The 22810-nt window shown below is 34.8% G+C and overlaps 3 protein-coding genes and 1 non-coding gene across 16 annotated transcripts; 2 read left to right on the plus strand and 2 right to left on the minus strand.

The window, feature by feature from the left end:
* The first annotated feature begins 1898 nt into the window (after positions 1–1898).
* On the plus strand, positions 1899–7642 carry LOC8275151 (O-fucosyltransferase 8). Of its 4 annotated transcripts, none has more exons than XM_025157918.2 (10): positions 1899–2112; positions 4234–4323; positions 4415–4514; positions 4655–4725; positions 4994–5082; positions 5552–5672; positions 5768–5911; positions 6415–6749; positions 6845–7085; positions 7172–7642. In XM_025157918.2, exons 1-10 carry the CDS (start codon positions 1990–1992, stop codon positions 7478–7480), a joined length of 1623 nt encoding a protein of 540 aa, XP_025013686.2. In that variant the 5' UTR covers positions 1899–1989; the 3' UTR covers positions 7481–7642. The 4 variants fall into 4 exon arrangements, with proteins under 4 accessions (XP_025013686.2, XP_015576656.2, XP_015576655.2 ...); XM_015721170.3 differs by lacking the exon at positions 1899–2112 and adding an exon at positions 2207–2687; XM_015721169.3 differs by lacking the exon at positions 1899–2112 and adding an exon at positions 2795–3617.
* A 206-nt stretch (positions 7643–7848) lies between these two features.
* Positions 7849–11837, minus strand: LOC8267216 (nucleobase-ascorbate transporter 2). Its single transcript, XM_048374792.1, has 13 exons — positions 11349–11837; positions 11118–11215; positions 10763–10939; positions 10248–10348; positions 10084–10159; positions 9908–9967; positions 9414–9598; positions 9192–9288; positions 8965–9110; positions 8789–8880; positions 8631–8708; positions 8377–8537; positions 7849–8278 (listed from the first exon to the last, which is right to left on the minus strand). The coding sequence occupies exons 1-13, from the start codon at positions 11437–11439 to the stop codon at positions 8066–8068; spliced, it is 1575 nt and encodes a 524-aa protein (XP_048230749.1). The 5' UTR covers positions 11440–11837; the 3' UTR covers positions 7849–8065.
* A 2479-nt stretch (positions 11838–14316) lies between these two features.
* On the plus strand, positions 14317–14397 carry TRNAL-AAG. The gene has a single exon. It is a non-coding gene; the product is annotated as a tRNA-Leu (tRNA).
* Positions 14398–15818: 1421 nt separating this feature from the next.
* On the minus strand, positions 15819–21185 carry LOC8275149 (SAP30-binding protein). Of its 10 annotated transcripts, none has more exons than XR_001535429.3 (10): positions 20611–21184; positions 20469–20505; positions 19558–19793; positions 19007–19208; positions 18344–18475; positions 18142–18227; positions 17013–17131; positions 16318–16439; positions 16169–16209; positions 15819–16072 (listed from the first exon to the last, which is right to left on the minus strand). XR_001535429.3 is itself a non-coding variant. In XM_015721206.3 (10 exons), the coding sequence occupies exons 1-10, from the start codon at positions 20965–20967 to the stop codon at positions 16030–16032; spliced, it is 1398 nt and encodes a 465-aa protein (XP_015576692.2). In that variant the 5' UTR covers positions 20968–21185; the 3' UTR covers positions 15819–16029. The 10 variants fall into 10 exon arrangements, 7 of the variants coding, with proteins under 7 accessions (XP_015576692.2, XP_015576691.2, XP_015576693.2 ...); XM_015721206.3 differs by having other exon boundaries at positions 18318–18475; positions 19558–19790; positions 20611–21185; XM_015721205.3 differs by having other exon boundaries at positions 18318–18475; positions 20611–21185.
* Positions 21186–22810: the final 1625 nt, after the last annotated feature.

Raw genomic sequence — 22810 nt, forward strand, 5'->3', positions numbered from 1 at the left:
ACAAGTGGCTAGAAGGTTGAGTTTGTTGAATTCTATAAACTCAACTTAATCCGGTTGAGTTTAGGGGAGGAAATTTTGGATTAATAAATTGTTTTATCAATAGTTTATTTATTAAGTATTTGCTTTTGTATCTAGTATAACCAACGAGCATGTTTGTTGGTTATCTAGTTAGTCATGTTCAGTAGTTGTTAGCTAGACTTGTGGGTTTGTTAGTGGATTCCTAGTCTTAAGTTAGCAGTTGAGTCAAGCTTGTTTTTAGGAGTCAGTTAGCTAGTGTTTAGCATGCTGTTAAGCAGTGCTAGGTTGTAGTTTAAATTGAAGTTTTTAGCATAATCAATAGTATCACGTTTTACAGTTTAGATAGTCATAAGGATTTAGCTTATGCATTGTCATATTAATTTCTATTAGTTTAATAACTTCAATATATTCCGCAAGTAAATCCTTGTGGAGCTTAAAGCGTGAATAAACATAAATACATTTCATTTTATGCTAAATATTTAATTAATATAAGAACTGTGATACCATATTAAATAATCATTTCACCTATAAAATTACCGTTGAGGCTTAAAAGTAATTTTATATGTCCAACATTAGGCTCTATTGTTGAATCTTTTGGCGGTTTGATTAGTATGGTCAACAATCTTATTGGAAAGATTCACAAGGCAATTTCATATCTCTGAGTATTTGAATGTCTCTAACAATAGATTGCAAGGAGAAACTCCTGATACACTTGTGAGCTCAATCATTTATGTTGCATCTTGGATTCTGTGGCTCAGCAAGATTGCAAGTACCGCACTTGAAAACTCCTACTTTTAAGATATCTTCTGCTGAAATGCATGCCGCCAACAATTTCATTCCTAATACTAGCAAGCATCGTCAGTATCAACCTTACAAAGGTGCCAAAATAGGATAAAAGCTAGCCATGTCAAGATGATTTTGTGACTCTAGGAATATCCTGAGGAGTGTGGAATCGTCACTCACGAGGTTCAACAAGCAACAGAAAACTTCTACAAAAGCAGCAAGCTTGGCCCCGGCGCTTTTGGCTCTGTCTACAAAGACACAGTTTCAGAAGGCTGGAACATTGCAAAGAAAATCTTCAATTTACGACTAGAAGATGAAAATAAAAGTAATTCGACATCGAAATCTCATCAAAATCAGATAAAACCTAGGTTCTCGAGCGGCTTGAGGAAATGGTTATACTCGCGACTATTATTTAGATCCATTGCAAAGATGGACCATAATCTTTGCTGTTTCTTCGACATTGGAGATGTCTATACAATACCAGTTGTTCACTGCGATTTAAAGCCAAGCAATGTCCTGCTTGATGGGGAATTATTGCATATGTGGATGATTTTGGCACTACAAAACTATCGCAGTTTTGGTATTATACTAATGGAAACATTCGCAAGAGAAAACCCACCAATGATATGTTTGTTGGAGAAACGAGCTTGAAGTACAGACATGAGATAAGGAACACTTTACAGCTACATTAAATTGTTGGGCAGAGTCACCTGAAGAAAGATTGCATATGAAAGATGTTTCTGCTTTACCCAAAAAGATCAAAATGAAGTTTCTCGTGAATGTTGACAAGATTTAGTAGAGTCATAATTGTGCTCTTTGTTTCTGTTTAGAAGGAGGATCATGTAAATTACTTGATTTACTGGAAAGATTAATATTCCCAAGATCCCGACTTTTAAAATAGTGATTTGCTGAAATTGTGCGCCGCTCATCACGTTAGATTTTTCAGAACCAGGAAAAGAAAATCTATGACCATTGACCGAGTAATTTAATTTAATTTTAATCTAGCTTTTGACATTTAATAATCTTTTGACCAGATCTGTATCCTAAACCAAAGGACATTTTTATGTATAGAAAATGGTGAATCTTGATAATGGCAGTCGAGTTAGAGAGTTATGAAGATGGGGACTAAACTAATACCATTACCAAGACTAAGTAAAGCATATAATCTCTCTCTGAAGAGAAGGAAAGATGGTGGCTATGGTGAGAGCTGCCATGTCTTTTGTACTTGTCATAAGTTTGAGTGCCATTATTCTATGGTTGCATTTCAAGAAACACTACGTTTGGCTTTCCACCTCCCAGTATCCTGACAAGGTACTCTGAACAAACTTCATAAAGATTGCCAGATCATATTCTAATTAACTGCATGAAATTATTTCAACTTTTCTTTTTGTATTTTCTTTTCTTGGGGGGTTTTCGCTTTTGTATTGGGATTTTGTGCATCCTTCGTATTTTTAGCTTTGGGGATGATAATCTTAATCAATTTTAACTCAATCCCTAATTTTTAAGTAGTCTGGTGATTAGAGTCTTAAGATGGTCTAGGAGTAGGACTTGCATTCTTTGAATTTCTTGCTTAATAACATGTATTCTGGGCCAATTTGAAAGAATCCAAGAACCCACAAGCCCACTTGTTTAAATTTCTAGTACGCCAACTGCTTCCTGTTATAGTATAGTTAAAAGGGACCCGCCAAATTCACCAAATCTTTCATGGCAGTTTTCTTGAATTGTTTGTTCTCTCTTCTTCCTTCTTCGTCTTCTTTATTCTCTGCTTTAGAACTTGGATGAAATGGTCTGTACTATTGCCCAATGCTCTAAAGAAATGCATTTGTTCTCGTTGTTGTGTGTTTGGTGGCAAGTAGCTGTTGCAGACGTGAACCTTGGTTTACAAGGTTAGTTTTTTTTTGTAAGTGTTTCCTGAGCTTTCATAGCATGTCTTGCATTTCACTCATTTGAACTTATACAAATATTCACTGTCACCTACTTCTTAGCTTCATCATAAATTCTTTCTTTGATGTTCTTGTTTTATCAAATTACACCTTTCTTGTTCTTTATTTCAAACTTGTGCCACCGAACCTGATGTTTTTCTAATTTGATCTAAATGGGTTGGTGGGTCGGTGTTAGGACAGTGACAGAGAACTAGTTACATGGAGTTTTAGACTTATGCAGGCTTATGGAGTTTCTTGAAGTTGCCGTTTCAAAACAACTTTCTTTTCTTGCTTATGGACTTTCTTGAAGTCATCAATTTAAAAGTAGAATATCTACTTTTGATATTTATAATACATATTAATGCAGCCTCTGAGGTTTCTTATAATTGTTGCTTTTGAAGTGCCTTTCTTTTATCTGATGAATTGTCGACTGAAAGTACTTGTGTTGGGTTTCAGATAGTAATTGTCTGTTGTTACCAATTTTGGTTTACTTCAAGTTTCGTTGAGATAGATAATGGAATGATGGGGAAGCAAGGATCCCCAAGAAGTCATCGTCCAAACTTATCATTTGGGACTATAGATTATCAAATAAGAAGTTTAGAGAGTTTGCCAAGCAGTGACCCTTCCATTGGAAGGAGATTTTCAGGAGGAGAAAACAATTGGAAAAATAAAGTTGCATTGCTTGACGGTTTGAAAAATGAGTACGGGAAACTTGGTTCCAAGGGTATTTATATTGGAAAAAGGCATATATGGTTTCGTAAGCATGCTAAGTCGATAATTTTTATGTTTGCATTGCTGTGTTTTCTTTTCCTACTTGATTCTCTCATGGTATCAATTTTTGATTCAATAAATGTTCAAGTTGGTTCAAGCTCAAGAAAATCAAGTCGTTTTAAGGTATCCATTTTATACTCTTGCATTAAGAGAACTAGTACATTCCATCTTTGTTTAGTTATTAGTTAAACCATAGTAATTGGAGATCATAACCTGGGAGTTAAAATCGGTCATAAAATATTTCGTTTAACCTCCAATTATGAGATACTTAAGCCTATTGCATCCACAATTTACAGGTTATGGTGCATTACCTTTGGGTTTTAATTCTGCCTGTTTTTGGTTGAATATATCAGCTTCTGCTTTTCTTTTCCTTTTTCCTTTTTTTTTTCCCTTGCAAGTGAATTTCTCTAACGCATGACTTGCAAATTGGCATAAAACCCGATTAAGACTTTCTTTCCTCATTCATTTAGTGCATTTTTCACATAAAGAAGCACATGTTTTCAATCGGGAAAAATAGGTGTTGTATCAGCGAAACTGCAGATCAGACATGCATACGTTTATCAGTTTTTTTGCAAGTTAAATAGTATTTGTTTAGAATGCTTATTAGCATTTTTTTTACTTTCTTTTAGCGACAGACACGCAAGTTTCTGTTAATTTGTTTGGGTAAATATTTGATGTAAAATCCCAATGCTCGGAAACTAAACGGTGTAATTTGTAATGAATTTGCATGTAATAAAAGGAGGAAAGGATTGCCTATAATAGTGAAGAAAAACCACCAGTCCAGATGTACAGTAGACTCCTAAACTTGGCTTCCAGTGCCCTTGCAGAGGTTTGCTTTAAATGTTTTACGTTCAAAATTAGTGTTTAATATGCTTCTTTGCATTCAATTGCATGCATCTAAAACTTTTACTCTGCTTTAGAAAGAGTTCAAGCGAGAGAAATCAAATTTCTGGGAGGAGCCGTACCAGAAGGCATCTGTATGGAAGCCTTGTGCAGATAAGAGGATTTCAGAAGAATCAGGTAACTGTAAAATCTCGGGCCATGTTCGAGCCATGAGAATTGCATGAACTAAGTTCTTTGTAATGTCAACTTTTAGGGTATGGTAATTAATCTTCGTGAAGCAGTTTGATGAAGTCCTTAAATATCTTTTGTTTTGACAGCAAAACATGAGAAAAGCAATGGTTATATAATGGTCAGTGCAAATGGTGGTCTCAATCAACAAAGAGTTGCTGTGAGTATTAGAGCTCTCTTGTTATGCTTGGAATATGTTTCCATCAGGATAAGCCAAAGACTTGGCTACTGCAACTGAATGTTACTGAATAAGTTCCTAAGAATCCTTTAAGAAAATCAAAGAATTTTGATGACTTGGTTACTATCTAAGTTTCAGCTTAATGCAGTAGCTGTTATATAGATGACAATTTTGATGTGTGCTGTTCTTTAGGTTCTTGCTGCCATAATTGCAATTACATAATTCAGAAATACAATCCTTTTCCCTGCAGATATGCAATGCTGTTGCCTTGGCATCCTTACTTAATGCAACTCTAGTTCTTCCCAGATTTCTTTACAGCAATGTATGGAAGGATCCTAGGTCTGATATTATTTACATGAATGGTCTCTTCTAACTTTTGTTGACAGTTAGTCATTATATGTATTGCAATCTGCCTTCTTGCTGACGTAGCTTACTTACAGATGAATCTTCTGTGCTTGAAATGTCATTTCCCAAAAACTGCTATTCATTTTAGATTATTTTTTCTGCCATATAGAATGGGATGCATTATTTCATGAGTTCATACAGAATTTCTGAAATAAAAATAAGTGAAACAAAAATGAATCCATTCCCCGGCCAATACTAATGTAAAAGTAAAACTTCTGGTTTTCTTTAGCTATGAGTTAGGATGCAAATTGTTATCGGTTCTGTAAATTATTTATCCTAAACTTAATACTTTCCTTTGCCTGTTGAAAGATATAGTTCCCAAGTCTTAATTAACCACAGATTGACATGGGAGTTTGCAGTTATTAGTTGAATATATTTGCTTCTAAATTCTACAAAACTGCAGTCAATTTAGGGATATCTACCAGGAGGAGCACTTTATGAAGATCATGAAGGATGAAGTTGATATCATAAAGGAGCTGCCTTCTCATTTGAAAGACTTGGACTTTGAAGCAATTGGTAGCTTAGTATGTTACCTTTCTGGTTTCTATTCTTTTTTTTTATTCATAAACTGTTAGGGACATTATTTTAAGCCCTTCAATATTTACCCTGAATTTGTCAGATCACTGATGCTGATATAGCGAAGGAGGCAAAACCCACTGATTACCTTGAGAAAGTGCTTCCTCTCCTGCTGCAGAATGGAGTTGTCCACTTGCTTGGATTCGGAAATCGTCTCGGCTTTGATCCAATGCCTTCTAAACTTCAGGTAAAGGGCATCTCTTGGAAGTTCAAACATTACAGAGACATATTTGAGTTATACATGCTTTATGTCACTAATAATCTCGTCCACGAAGTGGCTTTCATGATAAATCTTCCAGTGGTTTCCCTCTCTCCTTCTTGACAAGGTTTCTCTAAAGTGCAGCCATCAAAATAGAGGAAGATTCGGTCTTTGGTAACTTAAAAGGAGAGGTAAATATGCAATGGCAGGGACTGCTCGTAAGCGATCCCCAGCTAATGCTAAATTCAAAAGAATGGCTCAAATAACATAGCCACCATTTAATGAAAGAAAATGTAATAAACATGTCAAGGATTAGCTGTACTTGTTCTTTCTTTCAGAAGAATGTTGCGGAGTTTCAGTTTCGATAACCATAAAAATTACGATATGTGAGCAAATGAAGGAGCCAAAGCTTATGAGGGCCTAAAGCTTTTGACAAGTCATTTATATGTATTATTACTGTTGCCTTTCTGATTTAGTGATATATTTTGCAGAGATTAAGGTGCAAATGTAACTTTCATGCATTAAAGTTTGTGCCAAAGATTCAACAAATGGGTTCATTGTTGATAAGAAGAATAAGGAAATATGATTCTGCGCACAGCATGCTAGACAAACAACTGCTTGGAGAGTTTATGCCTGGCAGTCCCTCGAAAATGAATTATCAAACAAGCGGGCCATCTAGATATCTTGCTTTACACTTGAGGTTTGAAGTAGACATGATTGCCTATTCCTTATGTGAATTTGGAGGTGGAGAAGATGAGAAAAAGGAACTTAAAGCCTACCGGGAAAGCCATTTCCCTCTGCTTATTGAACGATTGAAAAACTCCAAGTATGGGTTCACTTGACTTTCCTTCTCATACATTTCTCTAACAAACAGACAATCTTTAATCTTGCATCCGTTCTTCATGCTAATAATGCTCACAGGCCTATCTCTGCATCAGAACTAAGAAAGTTAGGAAGATGCCCATTGACACCAGAGGAAGCCGCACTTGTTCTTGCTGGCCTTGGGTTTAAACGTGGAACTTACATCTACCTTGCTGGGTCACATATGTATGGTGGAAAATCTAGGATGTATCCTTTTACCAGCCTCTACCCAAATTTAGTCACAAAGGAAACTCTCCTCACACCCAACGAACTTGCACCTTTTAGGAATTTCTCTTCACAGGTAAATACAGAACATTCGGAGCTTGCAGTTAAATTTCCCATTTTATTGGAGTTGTTTATCTTGAATAAACTTTCCTTTGGATGCAGATGGCAGCATTGGACTTTATTGCTTGTGCAACTTCTGATGTCTTTGCCATGACTGATTCTGGGAGCCAACTGTCATCACTGGTGTCTGGTTTCCGGACTTATTATGGTAGTGGGCGTGCCCCCTCACTGCGGCCTAACAAGAAGAGGCTAGCAGCAATTTTGTCAGAGAATAGCACCATAGCATGGAACAGTTTCGAAGATAGAGTAAGAAAGATGATTGAGGAAGGTCAAAGGGTGCGTGTAAGGGGTATTGGTCGAAGCATTTATCGACAACCGAGGTGTCCAGATTGTATGTGTAAATACCAGTAGCATGTCCTTAGTTATACAATATTTTTCAAGCCAAGGCATTGTTTTGCTATTCATTTGCATCAGCCAACCGATGCTGATTGGTTAGTGTCATCATTCATTTGTTCATTTAAAGTGTGATGATTTGTATATAAAAAAACAAAACAAACCCTTTTTATTCGCTCACATTAGTTATTCTTTTTGGTTCAATAAAAACTAACCGATTGTTTGTTTGATTGCAGAACAATATACTATGTTTTAAGGCTGACATTGCAATATATCTATATATTTCCCTGACAAAAGCAGATATACTGAAGCATATTTAAGATTAATGCCCTGTCATAGTGCCAATAATTTGTTGAATAAATAATGAATTGAACTGAAAACAGAGATGACGAAATAAAATAGATTATTCTAATGAAACCGAACAGGCTAAGTCATATACATAGGGCCACGAAAAAGAGGAGGAAGAGAAAGCAGATATGCCATTTCTCTGCAAGCAGAATATTTGATTCTTTACACTCTTCTTCACTGCATCTGCATATGAAATCCTTAACTGGAAATGATGTTTTTCCTCTAACATGTTTCCTCTGGTAATGAAGCTCCAATTCAAGATGGAGGGAAGAAACGATTTAGGTTGAAAGGAAGAGTGTAGAATTCCTCATTCCTGCTGTCTCCTTTAAATGTCCGGAATTTAACCCACCATGGCATTCCTCTGTCTCTGGCACTATCCTTGTAGTCAAGTGTGTTGTCCAAGAAAACAGCAACAATCAATGCAACGGTTGGAGATGAGAAGAAAATAGTATTCAGGAAATCATTGAACTGCAAATTGAAGGAATGAACAATGAGGTGACAGGCATTCGGAAAATTATAATTGCGAAAATCCTTTACATATAGAACTATAAAAATGGTTAAATTACCCATCCAGCCCTTGTATGAGCAGGACCATGAAAAGCCTTTGCCGTGTATTCTCTGAAATATTCCGGCACAGACAAACCAAGAAAGAAGGCAACACCAACGATAAAAAGGTTCCTCATTGAGTTCATATTTGTGAATTGCAAGAACGACAATCCTACAGAAGCTGAGCATAACAGAAAAAGTAAACATCAGATACAGATAGAAGATGTGGATATAAAACAAAATGGATTATGAAAGAGAAAATGCAGATACTCACCAACAAGACCAAACAAAACACAATACACTGCAGCAAATATGGGGAAAGGGATTGATGCAAATAAAGCTCCAAATTTTCCTGCCAAAGTTAAGAAAATGTGTCAAACATAGAGCAGAAGTATTATTCTCTATAACTAACTGCGACTGATGCTTACTTACCTAACATTGAGAAAAATATCATAAAACCAGCTGAAATTTGGATAACCCTGCGGCTACCAACACGAGTACTTCCAAGCAGTCCCACATTTTCTCTGTTAATTTTCTCAAATATAAGCCCAGTTGTAATGAATTGGAATTGGTTTACAACATGAACGTTACTTATCCCAAATACTTACATAGAGACTGTTGAGCCACTCAATGTGCCAAAGAGACCATTAAGTAGGATACCAATACCCTGCCAACCGATTCCACGGCTAAGCACATGAGCTGGAGGTGGTGTGGCACTAGCTAGACGCGAGGCAGCTTTGTATGCTCCAGTTGACTGTTAAAGAAGACACTAATTTTTAGTTTTACTTTCATGAAATAATATTGAATACATTGTCTATCTATTTTGAATGAGTACCTCGATCATCGAGACAATAACAGCAGCCATCATTCCAAAACAATGGCCAGCATCAAAAGTAGGAGCACCCCACTGCAGAGGATATGGGATCTTTATCCTGAATGAAAAGTGTCGAGTATGTTAACCAACACTAAAGAAAACACTGGTAAAAAGTTTTGCGTTACTAAAGTCGTATCACAGATATAATTACAAATATTCGAGCAAAAGAATTGAGTTACAAACCATGGAGCAGATGAAATGAGATAGGCCTTGTCAGTTCTGCAATTAACTTGAGTAAGCTCTGGACGATGTTTGTATGCACCACTGGCTGTCAAAAGGTGTGCATATGCCCATATTACTGTAATTGATATAAGGAGGGCAAACCTCTCAAGTATTGGTAATTGTCTAGTCTGAAAGTTCTTCAAGTACTGTCCAAAAACAGAACAAAATTCAACTAAATTTAGAAAGACGTGCTCACTTCTATACAATTGTCGACTGCTTTTACAAAAGTAGGAGCCTGTGAAACACATTAGTCTTTTAACAATCTGAAATGGATAATTTACTGAATTCTAACACATATAAGTTGCCAGAGCTAGTCTTGATTTTAGTAATTTTAATATTTGATTGCCAGAATTCCTGAGTTTGTTTGTAAACAGTCCCCAATAATAGCAAGCGAGTTAGTTATTCTGGCATTATGACGTATTCAGAACTATTAGAAAATTTGAGTGATACAATACCTGGGAGAAAGATATGAATAGGATAAGCATGGGAATGCCAATCTCTACACATCGTCCAACCTGATGCAAATTAACAAACCAAGAAACGTATTGCATAAGTAAGAATAAATAACAATAGCATTGTTGTTTCCATAGTTGAGAGCAAAAGTAATGGCACTAGAAAGCAGTAGCTATACCACAGGGAAGCCTCTGTCAAAAAGGCCAAAACCCACTAATGCAATGACCGGAACCATTCCAAGCGGACTAAAAAACCTGGAAAAAGGGCACGTCATAAATGAGATGTGCAAAACACAAACCCATTCCTTCGGTATACACAAATTTACTTGAGACATGGCAGTACCTGGAACAAATGGCCCACAACTGACTGTAGCCCAAAATTATTTGTATGCTTGATGATACTATCAGAGCACCTTGGACTGCCCTCATGGTATTAAGAAATCTCTACAAATACATCATAAATACATATATATTATTTTTTTTCTTTTGAAAAGACACCATTAATACTCGAATTAACATGATGTTAGACCTTATCGTAGTGTTAACAAAAATCTTATCACACATTGCTAATAAGGTCTATACTATATCTAAGTCATTGATTACTCATTCAATTTAGCTAGTTTTGAATTCATATATAGTGAAATACCTTGCATTAGGGGAATCTTAAAATGTCTACGTTTAGTTAGTAAAACTGTAAAAAGTAGCTAATTAGGTAAGTGGGCCAGACACACATTGACTAAAAGAACTTCTGGATGATGTCACCAATGGAATCCAACTTTACTAGTGATAACAAAACAAGTGTAGAAAATTGGAGAGTGAAAAAACAAACGATATTGGCAGGGAAAAAATGGGACTAACCACGTGATCGTCAGGAATGCTCGTCAAAGAAGGGTCATGAACTATTGAAATGATAGGGACCATAAATGCATACGACCCTCCAATCACGGTTGGTAGACGCGTTCCAAACAGTGTTTGAAGTAATGTATTGATCCCTTCGACAAACAATAGAGTCTGTACTACCCTTACTTTGTCACCCTGATCATCAATTAAAAAAAAAATTATCCCCAAAAAACAGTTGGAGATTTATCCATACACATAAAAGAAAAGAACTTTATATTCATTTAAGTTCATTTAAAACATTCAAGCTTTGGTGGTAGGAAAGAAGATAAAGAATTCTACTTAAAAGTAAAGTTTTTATATGAAATGGACTCACATGATTACCACCCATCAAAGGGACAAGAAACGAAGGGATCATAACAGCAGTTCCTAATGCCAAAATGTAATGCTGAAAACCCAAAGCTATAGCTTCTCCTGCTCTCACATATATACAAGAAGTTGTTACCAAGAAATGGACTTTTGAGGAAGTTTTGAACGAAACATGAAAAAATTAAATAGATAAAAGAATGGAGATTGAATTAAGAATAGAAATGAGCGCATTTATTACCCCAAGATGGATTGGAGTCGATACAGTACTCTAGACCTTGAAGCTGGTCCATTGGTGGGTGAGTTATCTCTTCTGGTTTTGGAGCTGCCATAGTGATAATCCTGTACCTTCTTCTTGAAAAAGTTCTTGTTAAGTCAACAAAACTCAAATGGGTATTTACTAAATGAAATCAAAGAATAGTTTAGACAGCAAGAAGAAGAACAGAGAGAGATGGTCTGCGAAGGTGTTTCTTTCAATGCTTAGTATAAGCAATGCAATTTGATTGACCCAGATCCGATCAAAAAGAAAGAAAGAAAAAGCAAAAAGGTTAAAGTGAGAAAAGAAAGAGAGAAAAAATATGGCACTTGCCGCCCACTATAAAGTATAAGCTTTGCCTCTATATGTATAGAAAGAACACTTGTTACTTAATTGTGTTGAAGTTATGTGTTTGCTTATGTCTCTGCGATTTGCTTTTGATTTGCAAAAACATTAAGTTTCCGTTAACTTCTTTATTATATTCCCAAGAATGCCCTTTAAGGAACTGCCAAACTGAATGTTACCGTTGCTTACTCCCTCCACTGTACTCATAATAAATTCTTACAACTCAACCTCCTGAGTACTTTTCACAAATTCATTACCATAAAATGGAAAGGGATATTTAGGAAAAGGGTTACTTGTGTTTGGAGTATGTAATGTGTTTTTACCTTAAAAAAGAGTTTAACACATCAAAGATGAATTGAGAATTTCTTTTTTCTTTTCAGTTTTGGTCAAAAAGACAAGTGGACTTTAATGAGTATATTGGATGAACGCTTTACATTTTGCAAGTCATGCTTCGCTTGCAGTATTATTTCCTTTCCAAACTATCCCTTCTATTGGGTGGTCAATCTAAGCTGGTTCCTTTTCTCTCTCTCCCTCTCTTTCTTTCTTTCTATATATATATATATTAACTCCTTTTTTTTTTTATTCAAAATAGTTTAATTAATTCAAACGTAACCAGAACTCTTACCAATAATTAATTATTATCTTAAAAGTTCTAATACTCCAATTATTTCAAGAATTTTCCTTATTATTGTTAATACATAATATATCATATGTGATTAATTAGAGTTGGGATTATAAAAGGTAAAGTTGGCATCATCAATGTTTATCCCATTTTAGTGAGCTTGGTGGACCCATTGGAATCTGCTTTTACATTGACCGTGAATCATTATCCTCCCCTCTCTCGAGTTTGGATACTACCGAAGGCTGATTACTTATATTTTTCTTCTTCCTCTTTTCAAATGTTGTTTCAACGTAATTAAGTCTTAAACAGTATTAAAAGAAAATATTTGGGGAAAAATAGAATGTTTCTATGAATACGAACGAAAAACATGCCATCATGATTTGGAAAATGAAAGGGAAAAGTAATTTCTCGCTTGAAATTAGAACTTGAAAGAAAAGAGTGGAGGATTGAAGTAGTTTCTTTCATTTTCTATTCAATGTTTTTAAACTTAGAGTGAAATTTTGCTCGTAATTGAGTAGAGAAGAGCAGTTTCCAAGGCTTCGCAGTATGCATCTAAGCTATAATATTAACCGAACAATTGATTGTAAATGAAATGTTTTATGGAGTCGAGTTGAGTGAAAGAGAAAAACATTTTAGAGGGATTATTTAGATAAGATAAAAATAAAATTAACGAAAATTATTTGTATCTTAAATCCTGAAACACTTTTTTAAAAGAATAATATTTTTTTTATTAAACCGTAGATGTTTATGATTTAGTAAAGCTTAAATTATGCGTGCTATTTTTATATATTTGAAATTTATCACATAATTTTATAATCAAAAGATAAATATTGTTTCAAAGTTTATACATATTTAATTTGAGTAGGAGTGATAATAATATGTCAACTTGCACTAAGACCCAAAACAAATGAGAAAATCTCATTGTGGGATGCCAATGTGATTTAAGGAAATGAAGATTCATAAAAATATCAAACAATGAATTCCTTTTCATAAGCCATAGATGTCAGCCCCATGCAGAATGAGGAGATGGCTGTAGGATTTTCTCTCTGCTGTTTTCTTTTTTTAATCTTTTTTTTTTTCTAAAAGAAAAAAGAAATGATAATCATTTGAATCTCTTTTTGTTTTGAAGGTGCTTGTTGGGTACCTAATTGTAGTAAACTATTACGAATAAAATTAAAAAAAAAAGATCTGTAAAAACTTTTATGGAACAAAGAAAAGAAGAGAACAGGCTGAGTTGGACCCAACGTGTGCGTACGAATCTCCAACGTCTCTATTTTTATGAAAGACAAATGTCTTAGAAATTTGAGCTCTCTTTCTCTCTATACATTTCATGTATGGCTTATAAAATTTCCCTTTTCTGCAATGGCAGCAGATGTTTTCAAGCCAAAAATTTAATGCCTAGACCAGTGGACCATATATATATATATATATATATATATAATACACCCTACTATTTAACATCTGCACATCAATTATAAAACTCACCAACCAACATTCAAATAAATATATTTATATTACAAAGAGAAATTGATAAAATCCAGACATAGGAAAAAAAATAAATACTGTCCATTGTATATATTTTCCTTGGTAAAAGGAAAATGATGGCTCAAATGCTATTTCTCTTTCTTTGGCCCACTTTATACATATAAAAACAACAAGTAAAACATGAGATTATGATCATCTGACCTGATAAGGTGGAAAAGAAAAGGCTGAAAATAGAACATGAAAAGAAGAGCAAAACTATTTGCAAACACAATGTAATGGATCAATAGAAGTCAATGTGCTTGCCATAAGTCCAACAGAAAGCCTGTTTTTGTATATTTAGTACATGCATTTGTAAGAGACTTCATTTTTAGTTGACTAACTAATACCAAAGTAATTACCTTTCCAAATTGATATCCATGAGCAAGTTTTATGGATGGTAGATAATCAGATTCAGTTTATTCCTTTGATCTATGTACCTTTTTCTAAAAGTAAACCAACAGAGTTGAGATGGCCGAGTTGGTCTAAGGCGCCAGATTAAGGTTCTGGTCCGAAAGGGCGTGGGTTCAAATCCCACTCTCAACATCGAGTGTCTTTTATTTTATTCTTGGGTTAATTACTAAATAAACCCAAATCTTTTTGCATTTTTTCAATTTTACCCAAACCTCTTAATTTCGACAATTTTACCCTAACTTTAAAATGTTTGGGTAAATCTGAAAAAATGCAGAAATATTTAGATTTATTTGATCTTCTAGCCCTTATTTTTTCCATCATTTTGCAAGCATTGTACATTTATTTTTTTAATCCTTGATCAAGTATTTATTACACACCATAGGTACTCCATTTTATGATATTAGATCTTTTGATTACGTTAATGCATACCATCCTTACATAAGCAACAATCGATCATTCTTATGAGACATAATTCAGAGTTGGAGAAGGATCTTTCTGCTATCCAAAAAGAAAAAGAGAAACAACTTCCAAATCTGAAAAATGAAAAAATATTTAGATTTATTTGATCTTCTAGCCTTTATTTTTTCCATCATATTTCGCAAATATTTTACATTTATTTTTCTAATCCTTGAATGAACATTTATTACAAACCATAGGTACTCCATTTGATGATATTGATCTTTTGATTACGTCAATGCATACCATCCTTACACAAGCAACAATCGATCTTCCTTATAAGACATGATTCAGAGTTGGAGAAGGATCGTTCCGCTATCCAAAAAGGAAACGAGAAACAGCTTCCAAAGTTCCATTTGCCAAAAGCATCAACTTCTATTGTAATGTACACCGATCATAATATAACCTAATGTAATATAGATAACTCTACCTCATTCTTTATTGCTATTTATAATCAAAATAATAACAATAGTTGAATACTAGACATTAAATAAAACATTTCATTTAGTGAGGAATAACAGACAATTATAGCGAACATGCTCTTCCAGCATTTATTTGAGAATAGACATTGAAAATAATATTTTATCACACGAGGAATATCATATAGACAATTACAAGCTACCGTTATGCATGATATTCAGTATTTATAAAGGAACAATTACATCCTAATCATCAAAGATTGCCACGTAATTACAGGTTAACCAGATACAGATGTTCTGGTTAAGAAAATGAGTAGAGGAAACGATAATTGTACACATTGGTTTCAAAGCTTTTGATGCTAAGGAATGTACTGCGCATGAAATGCGGAAGAAAAGCCTCCCAGGGAATTTAACAGTGAATGAAGATACCCATCTAAAAGGAGAATATTCTTATTGGGACACAACAACGGGGTCACGCCTGCTTTTGAATTATTTCACAACGGAACCCCTTTCGGCAAGAACTTAAGAATGTGGGTATAAAGGTTGATTCTGACTAGAAACTAAAAGAATTGATCGCTAGTACATAACTTAGGATCTTTTCTGATATCCTTGTAGCTAAATGGGCGTCTTTCTGAAAATTTGTCTTTTCATCTAGGGTATGGAATTCACCATTAAGAGGAAAGGGAAAAGCTGCCAGCCAAAAGCCACACTTTTCGAACATAAAACAGCGTGCCATAATACATTATCTGCAAGATACAACTACTTATTTCATACATAGCAGCTTTGGTCAAATGTTTTTGTTTCTGAATGCCTATACGATATATAGATTGGCTGAAAGTGAACATGTCAATTGAGTTGATGCCACCTAGTTCATAAGTTCCATTTCCTTCTAGAACTTCCTACTTGTTGTGCATGAGTTACGATCCAATACCCTATTAGAATACAAGCAACATATTATGAACTGCACAGACCAAAAAATTATAACAAAAAAACAAAAACAAAATTTTTATCTAATGACATGTACCAACCTGCAGGCAGTACATGAAGACATTAAACCCATGATTGTTAGCTGTGTTACATTGAACCACAATATTAAAATTACAAAAGCTGAGAGGACTATTATTATCATTTCTATGAATTAACTGAAAGTGAAATAATGTAATGCAACGTTTCCTACAGCAATTTTTATCCTTCCTCTAAATGCTGTGGAATTCCTCCCAGAGAAATGAGTCTCAAGATCTTCTGTCCAACTTCTTCTCACTGGATCTTTTTTCTTCTGCCTCTCGCCGTTTCTGCTGCCTGCAATTCATGTTTGATGTTTTTAAAAATCAGTAATTTCTTTATCGAAGTACAAAATTGGGCACAACAAACAATGTTGTCATCAATTCATCATAACCGTTCCCCTTCATATATATCCTAGAAACCAAAGGAAATTTAAAACGACAACATGATTCTGCCCTTTCTTATAGCAACAAAAGTAACAAGGTCTAGTGAAACGATGTTAAATGCAATTTAGATACTAATAATGGGTTTTGGTTGCTTTTCCTTGTTAAAAATAATGTCCTCTACTTTAGTATCGTCTTGACTTCCTATCCTGCTTGAAACATAAATGCCAATTTCTGCAACCTAAGTTAGCAATGCTCAAGAAAACTCAGGCAGGCCCCCAGATAGATAACCTAAAGTTCAAACAGGGGAAAAGAAACATTTAACGCCTCTTGTAAATCACATTCACGAATAACTTCGGCCACTAAATTCCTCACAATGAAAAAATAGGGAACTTTACATATTCTGCTAAGAAGTACAAAAGCCAAAAGGGATCAATGTTGGAATGATGTACAATATTTATTACCTAAAGGGCTTAATGAATCTTACACAAAAGCTGTGTATCCAGCACCAACATTAGCTGCAGATAATATTGCGGACTGGGCTGCCACCGTGGCCAATGAATCCGGCCCACCAGTTGGTAGAGGATTTCTAAGATCACCATCCACCTGCAACAAATTGAATGCCCAGAATGTTGATTCATCAATGCCATAGTAAGTTAACAAATGGGCAAATTTCGCTCATGGCGTGTTTCCCACTGATATCCTTGAATTTCAATTTGGGTAACTAAATCCCTTTGACCATTTTCTGGCATTGTATTCACCAGGGCACTGTGGATTGACACAAAATGTTTTTATAAAAAAAAAAACGCATCAGATCTGCAAAGGGTAATAATGTAAAATACTCAAATCCCAAGAACATCACATTTTTTATCCCTTTTCCCTCTCTTTCTTAGTAACCAAACACTCCCAACTCAAACAGAAAAGATTGATCTATTTAAACCAAACCAAAAAAATTCATCAACACCAAATAATAGAACAAAAAGAATAATACCACAAAATACCCAATAATTAAACCAAAAGAAATATTCATAAATACTCGATAATAAATAAAAAGGAGAGAAAAGGTGGTTCTTCGTTTGTTTAAATCCTTTATTTTTTGGGATCTTAGTTTGGGTTGTTTGATTAATCAGTATATTGTGTTGTTTGTTTAGTTGTTTTCTCTTATTTATATATTTGATTGCAAAGAAAATTTGGATTTATATTTCTTTTTTGTGTTTACATTGTTAATGTTAAGGTCAAATTTGTTTTTTCTTTTGCATTTGTTTAGTAGAAAAGTGTGACAAAGTATGAGAAACTGATAATGCAGAAAGAGAGAAAAAGAAAATGAAGAGGAAAATGAGGAGTCGAGAAAAAAGTGTGGAAAATTTAAAACATGGTGTCACTTTTTTAAAGTTCTAAGAAATTCAAAAAGTTTGACACCTAAGATGCCGTGTCCTGGTGACTCCATTGCCGTAAAGCAGTCAAGAGGGAATTTGCCAATACCCAAATTGAAGCTCAAGGATTTTAGGTTGACAAATTGAAATTCAAGGACATTAGTGGGAAACACGACAAAGTCCAGGAACAATGAAAGAAATTTACCCATCAATATATATTTGCTCTATGCAGAGACACTAAACCTTATCCCATTTTGATTTCTTGTTCTGTCTACCATCCCGAGCAACAGCATCTGATGCAGAATGCAACCCACTAGCAGCAGCAGCAACTGAAATGGAAATATGACCAAATTAAGAGCATCATTGGAGATAAAGCATCCATACATGCAAAAGAAACTTAAAAAGCAGATGCCACCCACTACATTCAAAGAAGATGGCTTTAGACCTGGAATAGGCATGCTAAACTTTGATGGCGGCACAACCTGTCCAGGCTGAGTTCCTCCTGAAATAAATTCAACCTTAGGACTCTTCTTCAGCTCTTGCTCCTTCCTCTCCCTTTCACGACGCATATCAGCTTCTGCTTTAAGAATGTAAAGAATGACATTGGCAACAAATTGCATTAGAAAAGAATTGAAATAAGAATATAGCATCAAAGATGACTCTGAAAAACAATGGCAAATAATTCATTCGACAAGCCAAACCCCTGCTACCCAACTATTTGCTTTACACTAAGGTATTCATGTGATCATATTGACAGACATAAGAAAAGGGTACTGAATTTGGGTATGATGCTCAAAAATCCAAAGATAAGGGGGAGAAGTCCAGGGAAAGAAAAAAGAAAAGAAGATACATGTACCCAGGTTGGGTAAGTGGCATATGTACCCACATCCAGTCGACATAGGAACAAAACAAAATCAGGCCCTTTTCAGAGAACCTGACGTCAAGACCCAGATTAGATAGCCTATTGAGCAAATTGCAAAAGACTACTCCATATTACCAAGATCAAACTTAGATAAAGCTCATATGAGATTGAACTATGAGCAATTCAAAGAAATGCATACAGTTACAAAAAATAATTATATATATTGTAAGGAAAACTGTTAACGACCTATTTCATCGAAGAAGTCGCTTTTGTCATATCCATGAGGGTCAAATACATCTTTACTGAAGCAAGAGCCAATCTGATCAATTTCTTGGTACCTCACTGCATGCAGTAAGAAGTCAGGGTTCCGATAATCCTTCCTATTGCGAACTTCTGCATTAAAACTTCTCCCATCTTTCTTCAAAGAAATAAATTTATCTATTTTTCTCTGTGAGTGACATAAAACAAAGAGGGTAAGCACATAAGAGGATGTAAAATGTACTATCAGAATAAAGTTATAGAGTATACACAATTAATCCTAGTAAGCTGCACAGGGCAGCAAACTTATAGTTTAGTTAAATTTTGTGTTCCAGAGTTAATATCAATCTTTTACTTAAAGAAAATTCAGAATTCAATAAATAAAGCCAAGTTCAGCCAAGACATTTTCTGAGTCCATTCATACAAAGTCATATTTACTCTTAGAAGAACAAAAAGAAACACTGAGGAGGATACTAATAAACAGTGAAGAAACATATTCTTAAGACACTCTAATTGATCAAACTCCAAGAAGAACTTACTCGTAATTCCTCCGGGCACTTCTCTTTTGGTGGCGGAGGAAGAAATTTACCCAATGGATCAACATTTTCTGCAGGAACATTATTAGTACCTTCATTCTCTGCAGCTTCTAATTGATTAACAGTATCATTCATTTCATCATGTTGTGATGTTTCTACATGTTCTGATGATTGAGGAGTTGCATGAACACTAGGGGTTAAGATCTGAACAGTTCCTGGAGGTGTTTTTTCTTCGCCTGCTAAATAAAAATTAAAAGAAGTTACAGTATTATCACAAACGTGTAAGAAACAATAAATGCTGAGCCCTAAATGTTGTCACCTGAATTTATAATCTACCAAGAAATTATTACTAGCAAAACTGCATGATAATGGTGATCAAATGAAGATTGTTATGAGGATATTCTATGAATTGACCGAGATATCCTGTCTCAAGCATCCAAACCTCCGTGATTAACATCAGTTATTGACTCCCACACTGTCAAAATTTAAAAGCTCTCTCATTTCCTACTACACCTTTCAACACACATTTCTGCATAGGTAGCATTCCCCTGGGCATCCAATGTAAATAAACCCTTATCTTTTGATTCCCTTTCCCATATAGTAATAACCATTGCAGATATAAACATGTCCAAACACAGAAAAGAAAGGAAAATGCATGAGATGATCTATAGTTTCTCTACATTGTTATACATGCATACTATTACCCAAAGAAAAAAGAAAAAGAAAAACTCACACTCAGATTTTTCATACACGGGTTTTTGAAAATATCAATCAACCCGCAAAAGGATAACCTAAGTAAAACATTTTTATTGGTTCTAGATTCAGCAAGCAACCATGACTACTCAAAATTCCTTTTCATACATTATTACAATAGGAATATGTAAAATAACAGAAGCAGTACAAGTGATGCGTACCACTAGCAGTTTGAAGCTCCTCATCAAATTCACCGTCCTGCAATCACCGAAAAGAAAAATCAGCTAATATAGAAATACCAATACAATAAAAAATGAAAAGGAAAAAATATACTGAGCGATGGCAAGCAAAGGATATTCATACATCAGGTTCAGGAGACATTGCAACTTCATCGTGAGCATAGTCGACAATGGTAAGCCTTCCTCTCCCGCTTCTCCTTTTCTGCTGTTGCTGCAACTGCGGTGACGAGGATGAGAACGGAACCTGCGGCGTTAAAGAACGCAATAGGCCGTCTTTTGGAGTCAAATTCTGATTGAGAACAGCTTCATTACTAGGTAAGTCATCAGTAACCATAGCATCAGGTCCCGTTTCATTTGGTTCCCTATACTCGTTATCATCATCTTCTTGTTGTTGTTGTTCATGATCGAGATCTTCATCATCTTCGTCGGCATACATGGAGAGTAAAGCGATTCCTTCTGCAGGCTTTTTTCTCGACGCCATAGTTTAGGGTTAGGGTTTCTGATTCCAAACACCAAATTCAATCTTCGGAATAATTGCTTGCGGAAGTGAGTTTGAGATTATGATAGTAGTTCTTTTCAATATATTAACTGATTGATTTTCAGTGTACTCGAACGCTATGGAAATTTGTTTTATTTTACGAATGAAAACTAGGAACAATTGGAAGCTGGAATGGGGCAGGATAATGAATCTGAAAAAAGATTAGGCGGGCTTTGGGATTTTCATTCTATTTCTTTTTTCCGATAATCCCTTACAATTTTGGACAAACTGCAATTAAATCCATAAATTTTAAAATAGCTCAATTCCATCTTTAAAATTTGAAAAGTGAATAACTATATTCTTAGAATTAATTAATTTTTAACTAATAATAATGAATTGATTTTCTTATCAAAGTGAAGAAGCAGTTATCAACTTGTGATTTTTACATACTAAAAAATAGAATTTATAGTATTTCACATACAAAATAATAAGTAAACAAAGAGTTATAGACAATCTATTTTAGCATTTAAAACTAATAGGGTATAGAAAGAAGAGTTTGAATGATGAGTTTGCTCAATTTTTAAATTTTAAGAGTGTAATTTAGTTACTTTAAAGACTAGGGATTTAATTGTTTTTTTGGACGGAAAGTGCAGGACCATTATCCTTTCTTTTGATATTAGTTTGGGCTGCTTCAACCAGGCCTAGACATTAATTATGGGCTCAACTCATCAAGAGATACTCCTAAGAAAATTTTGGTTGCTATTTTCTTAACGATTTTTGTATTATGTTGATCTTTCCAATTTTAAGTTCTACTGAAATTAGTTAAGCAAATGTAGTCAGTATAAATAAAGCTGAGACCAAACACGACATTAAACAAAGAACCATTCTCTTACGCTTTAGTTTGTTTTAAGTTTCAATTATAATATCATTAATTCTAATACGGCGGATGCTTTGTCCAAAACGTAGATATGTCGGCATGCTAATAGAGGATTTCTCAAAGTTTTCAGTACTGCCGTGGAGTCTGCATACTTTAATTTTGCTGAGTTCCGATCGCATAGTGCTCCCTTCTTGAATTTACAACTTGGCTTGAGGTATTTTTCCTTCCTTTCAAGCTGCAAAGAGAACATTTTCCTTCTGAATTTGAAGGCCGTCTAGTTTGGTTGATTGTTTGCTTCCAACGCCTGCATGAGGTAGCTTCATGGGAATTTCTAATCTTGAACGGTGGTTGCTAGCTTACTTTCTGGAAATGATTTCAAACCGGAGGATATTAGAGCGACTTGCGGATGCTCTTTTATTTTACTAAATTTTTTGCATCAAGTTGTTGTACATTAAAATTAGGGTAATTATGTTTGCTTTGTCTGGAGAACTACTTCAATACTTAGATTAGTAATGTATTTAGAGCGAAAGAAAAGTGTTTAAGGAATTATAATTGCATACCTCTTCCGGAAGTGTCCTCCAAATATTTATAATGCTTGCCTTGGAGTACAAATCTAACAACTGGTACATCCATAAATTGGAGTAGTAGGACAACTGATTCCTATTTTTTAGGAATCTGGGGCATGTTGTTTGAATAAATACACTGACCACTGTCATAAATAAGTCATGGTATGTCTAGGCGATCTCTTATAAAAAAAAAGGCGAGCTATTATCAATGGAGCTCCTAACTCGCTTGAGGCGATCCTTTTAGACGATCACGCATCACTTAGTTTACTAATTTCTATTTATGGCATTTAATAAGTTGATCTTTGATCCTTGTTAAGAAAAGCCAAAAAAAAGGGGGTTCTAAAATTGCAGTCCAGAAACAGGGCATCACAAGGCTTGTGACTTGGGAGAGGGCCACAATCAA

Source organism: Ricinus communis, chromosome 5 (assembly GCF_019578655.1).
Source record: "Ricinus communis isolate WT05 ecotype wild-type chromosome 5, ASM1957865v1, whole genome shotgun sequence".
Classification (NCBI taxonomy): Eukaryota; Viridiplantae; Streptophyta; class Magnoliopsida; order Malpighiales; family Euphorbiaceae; genus Ricinus; species Ricinus communis.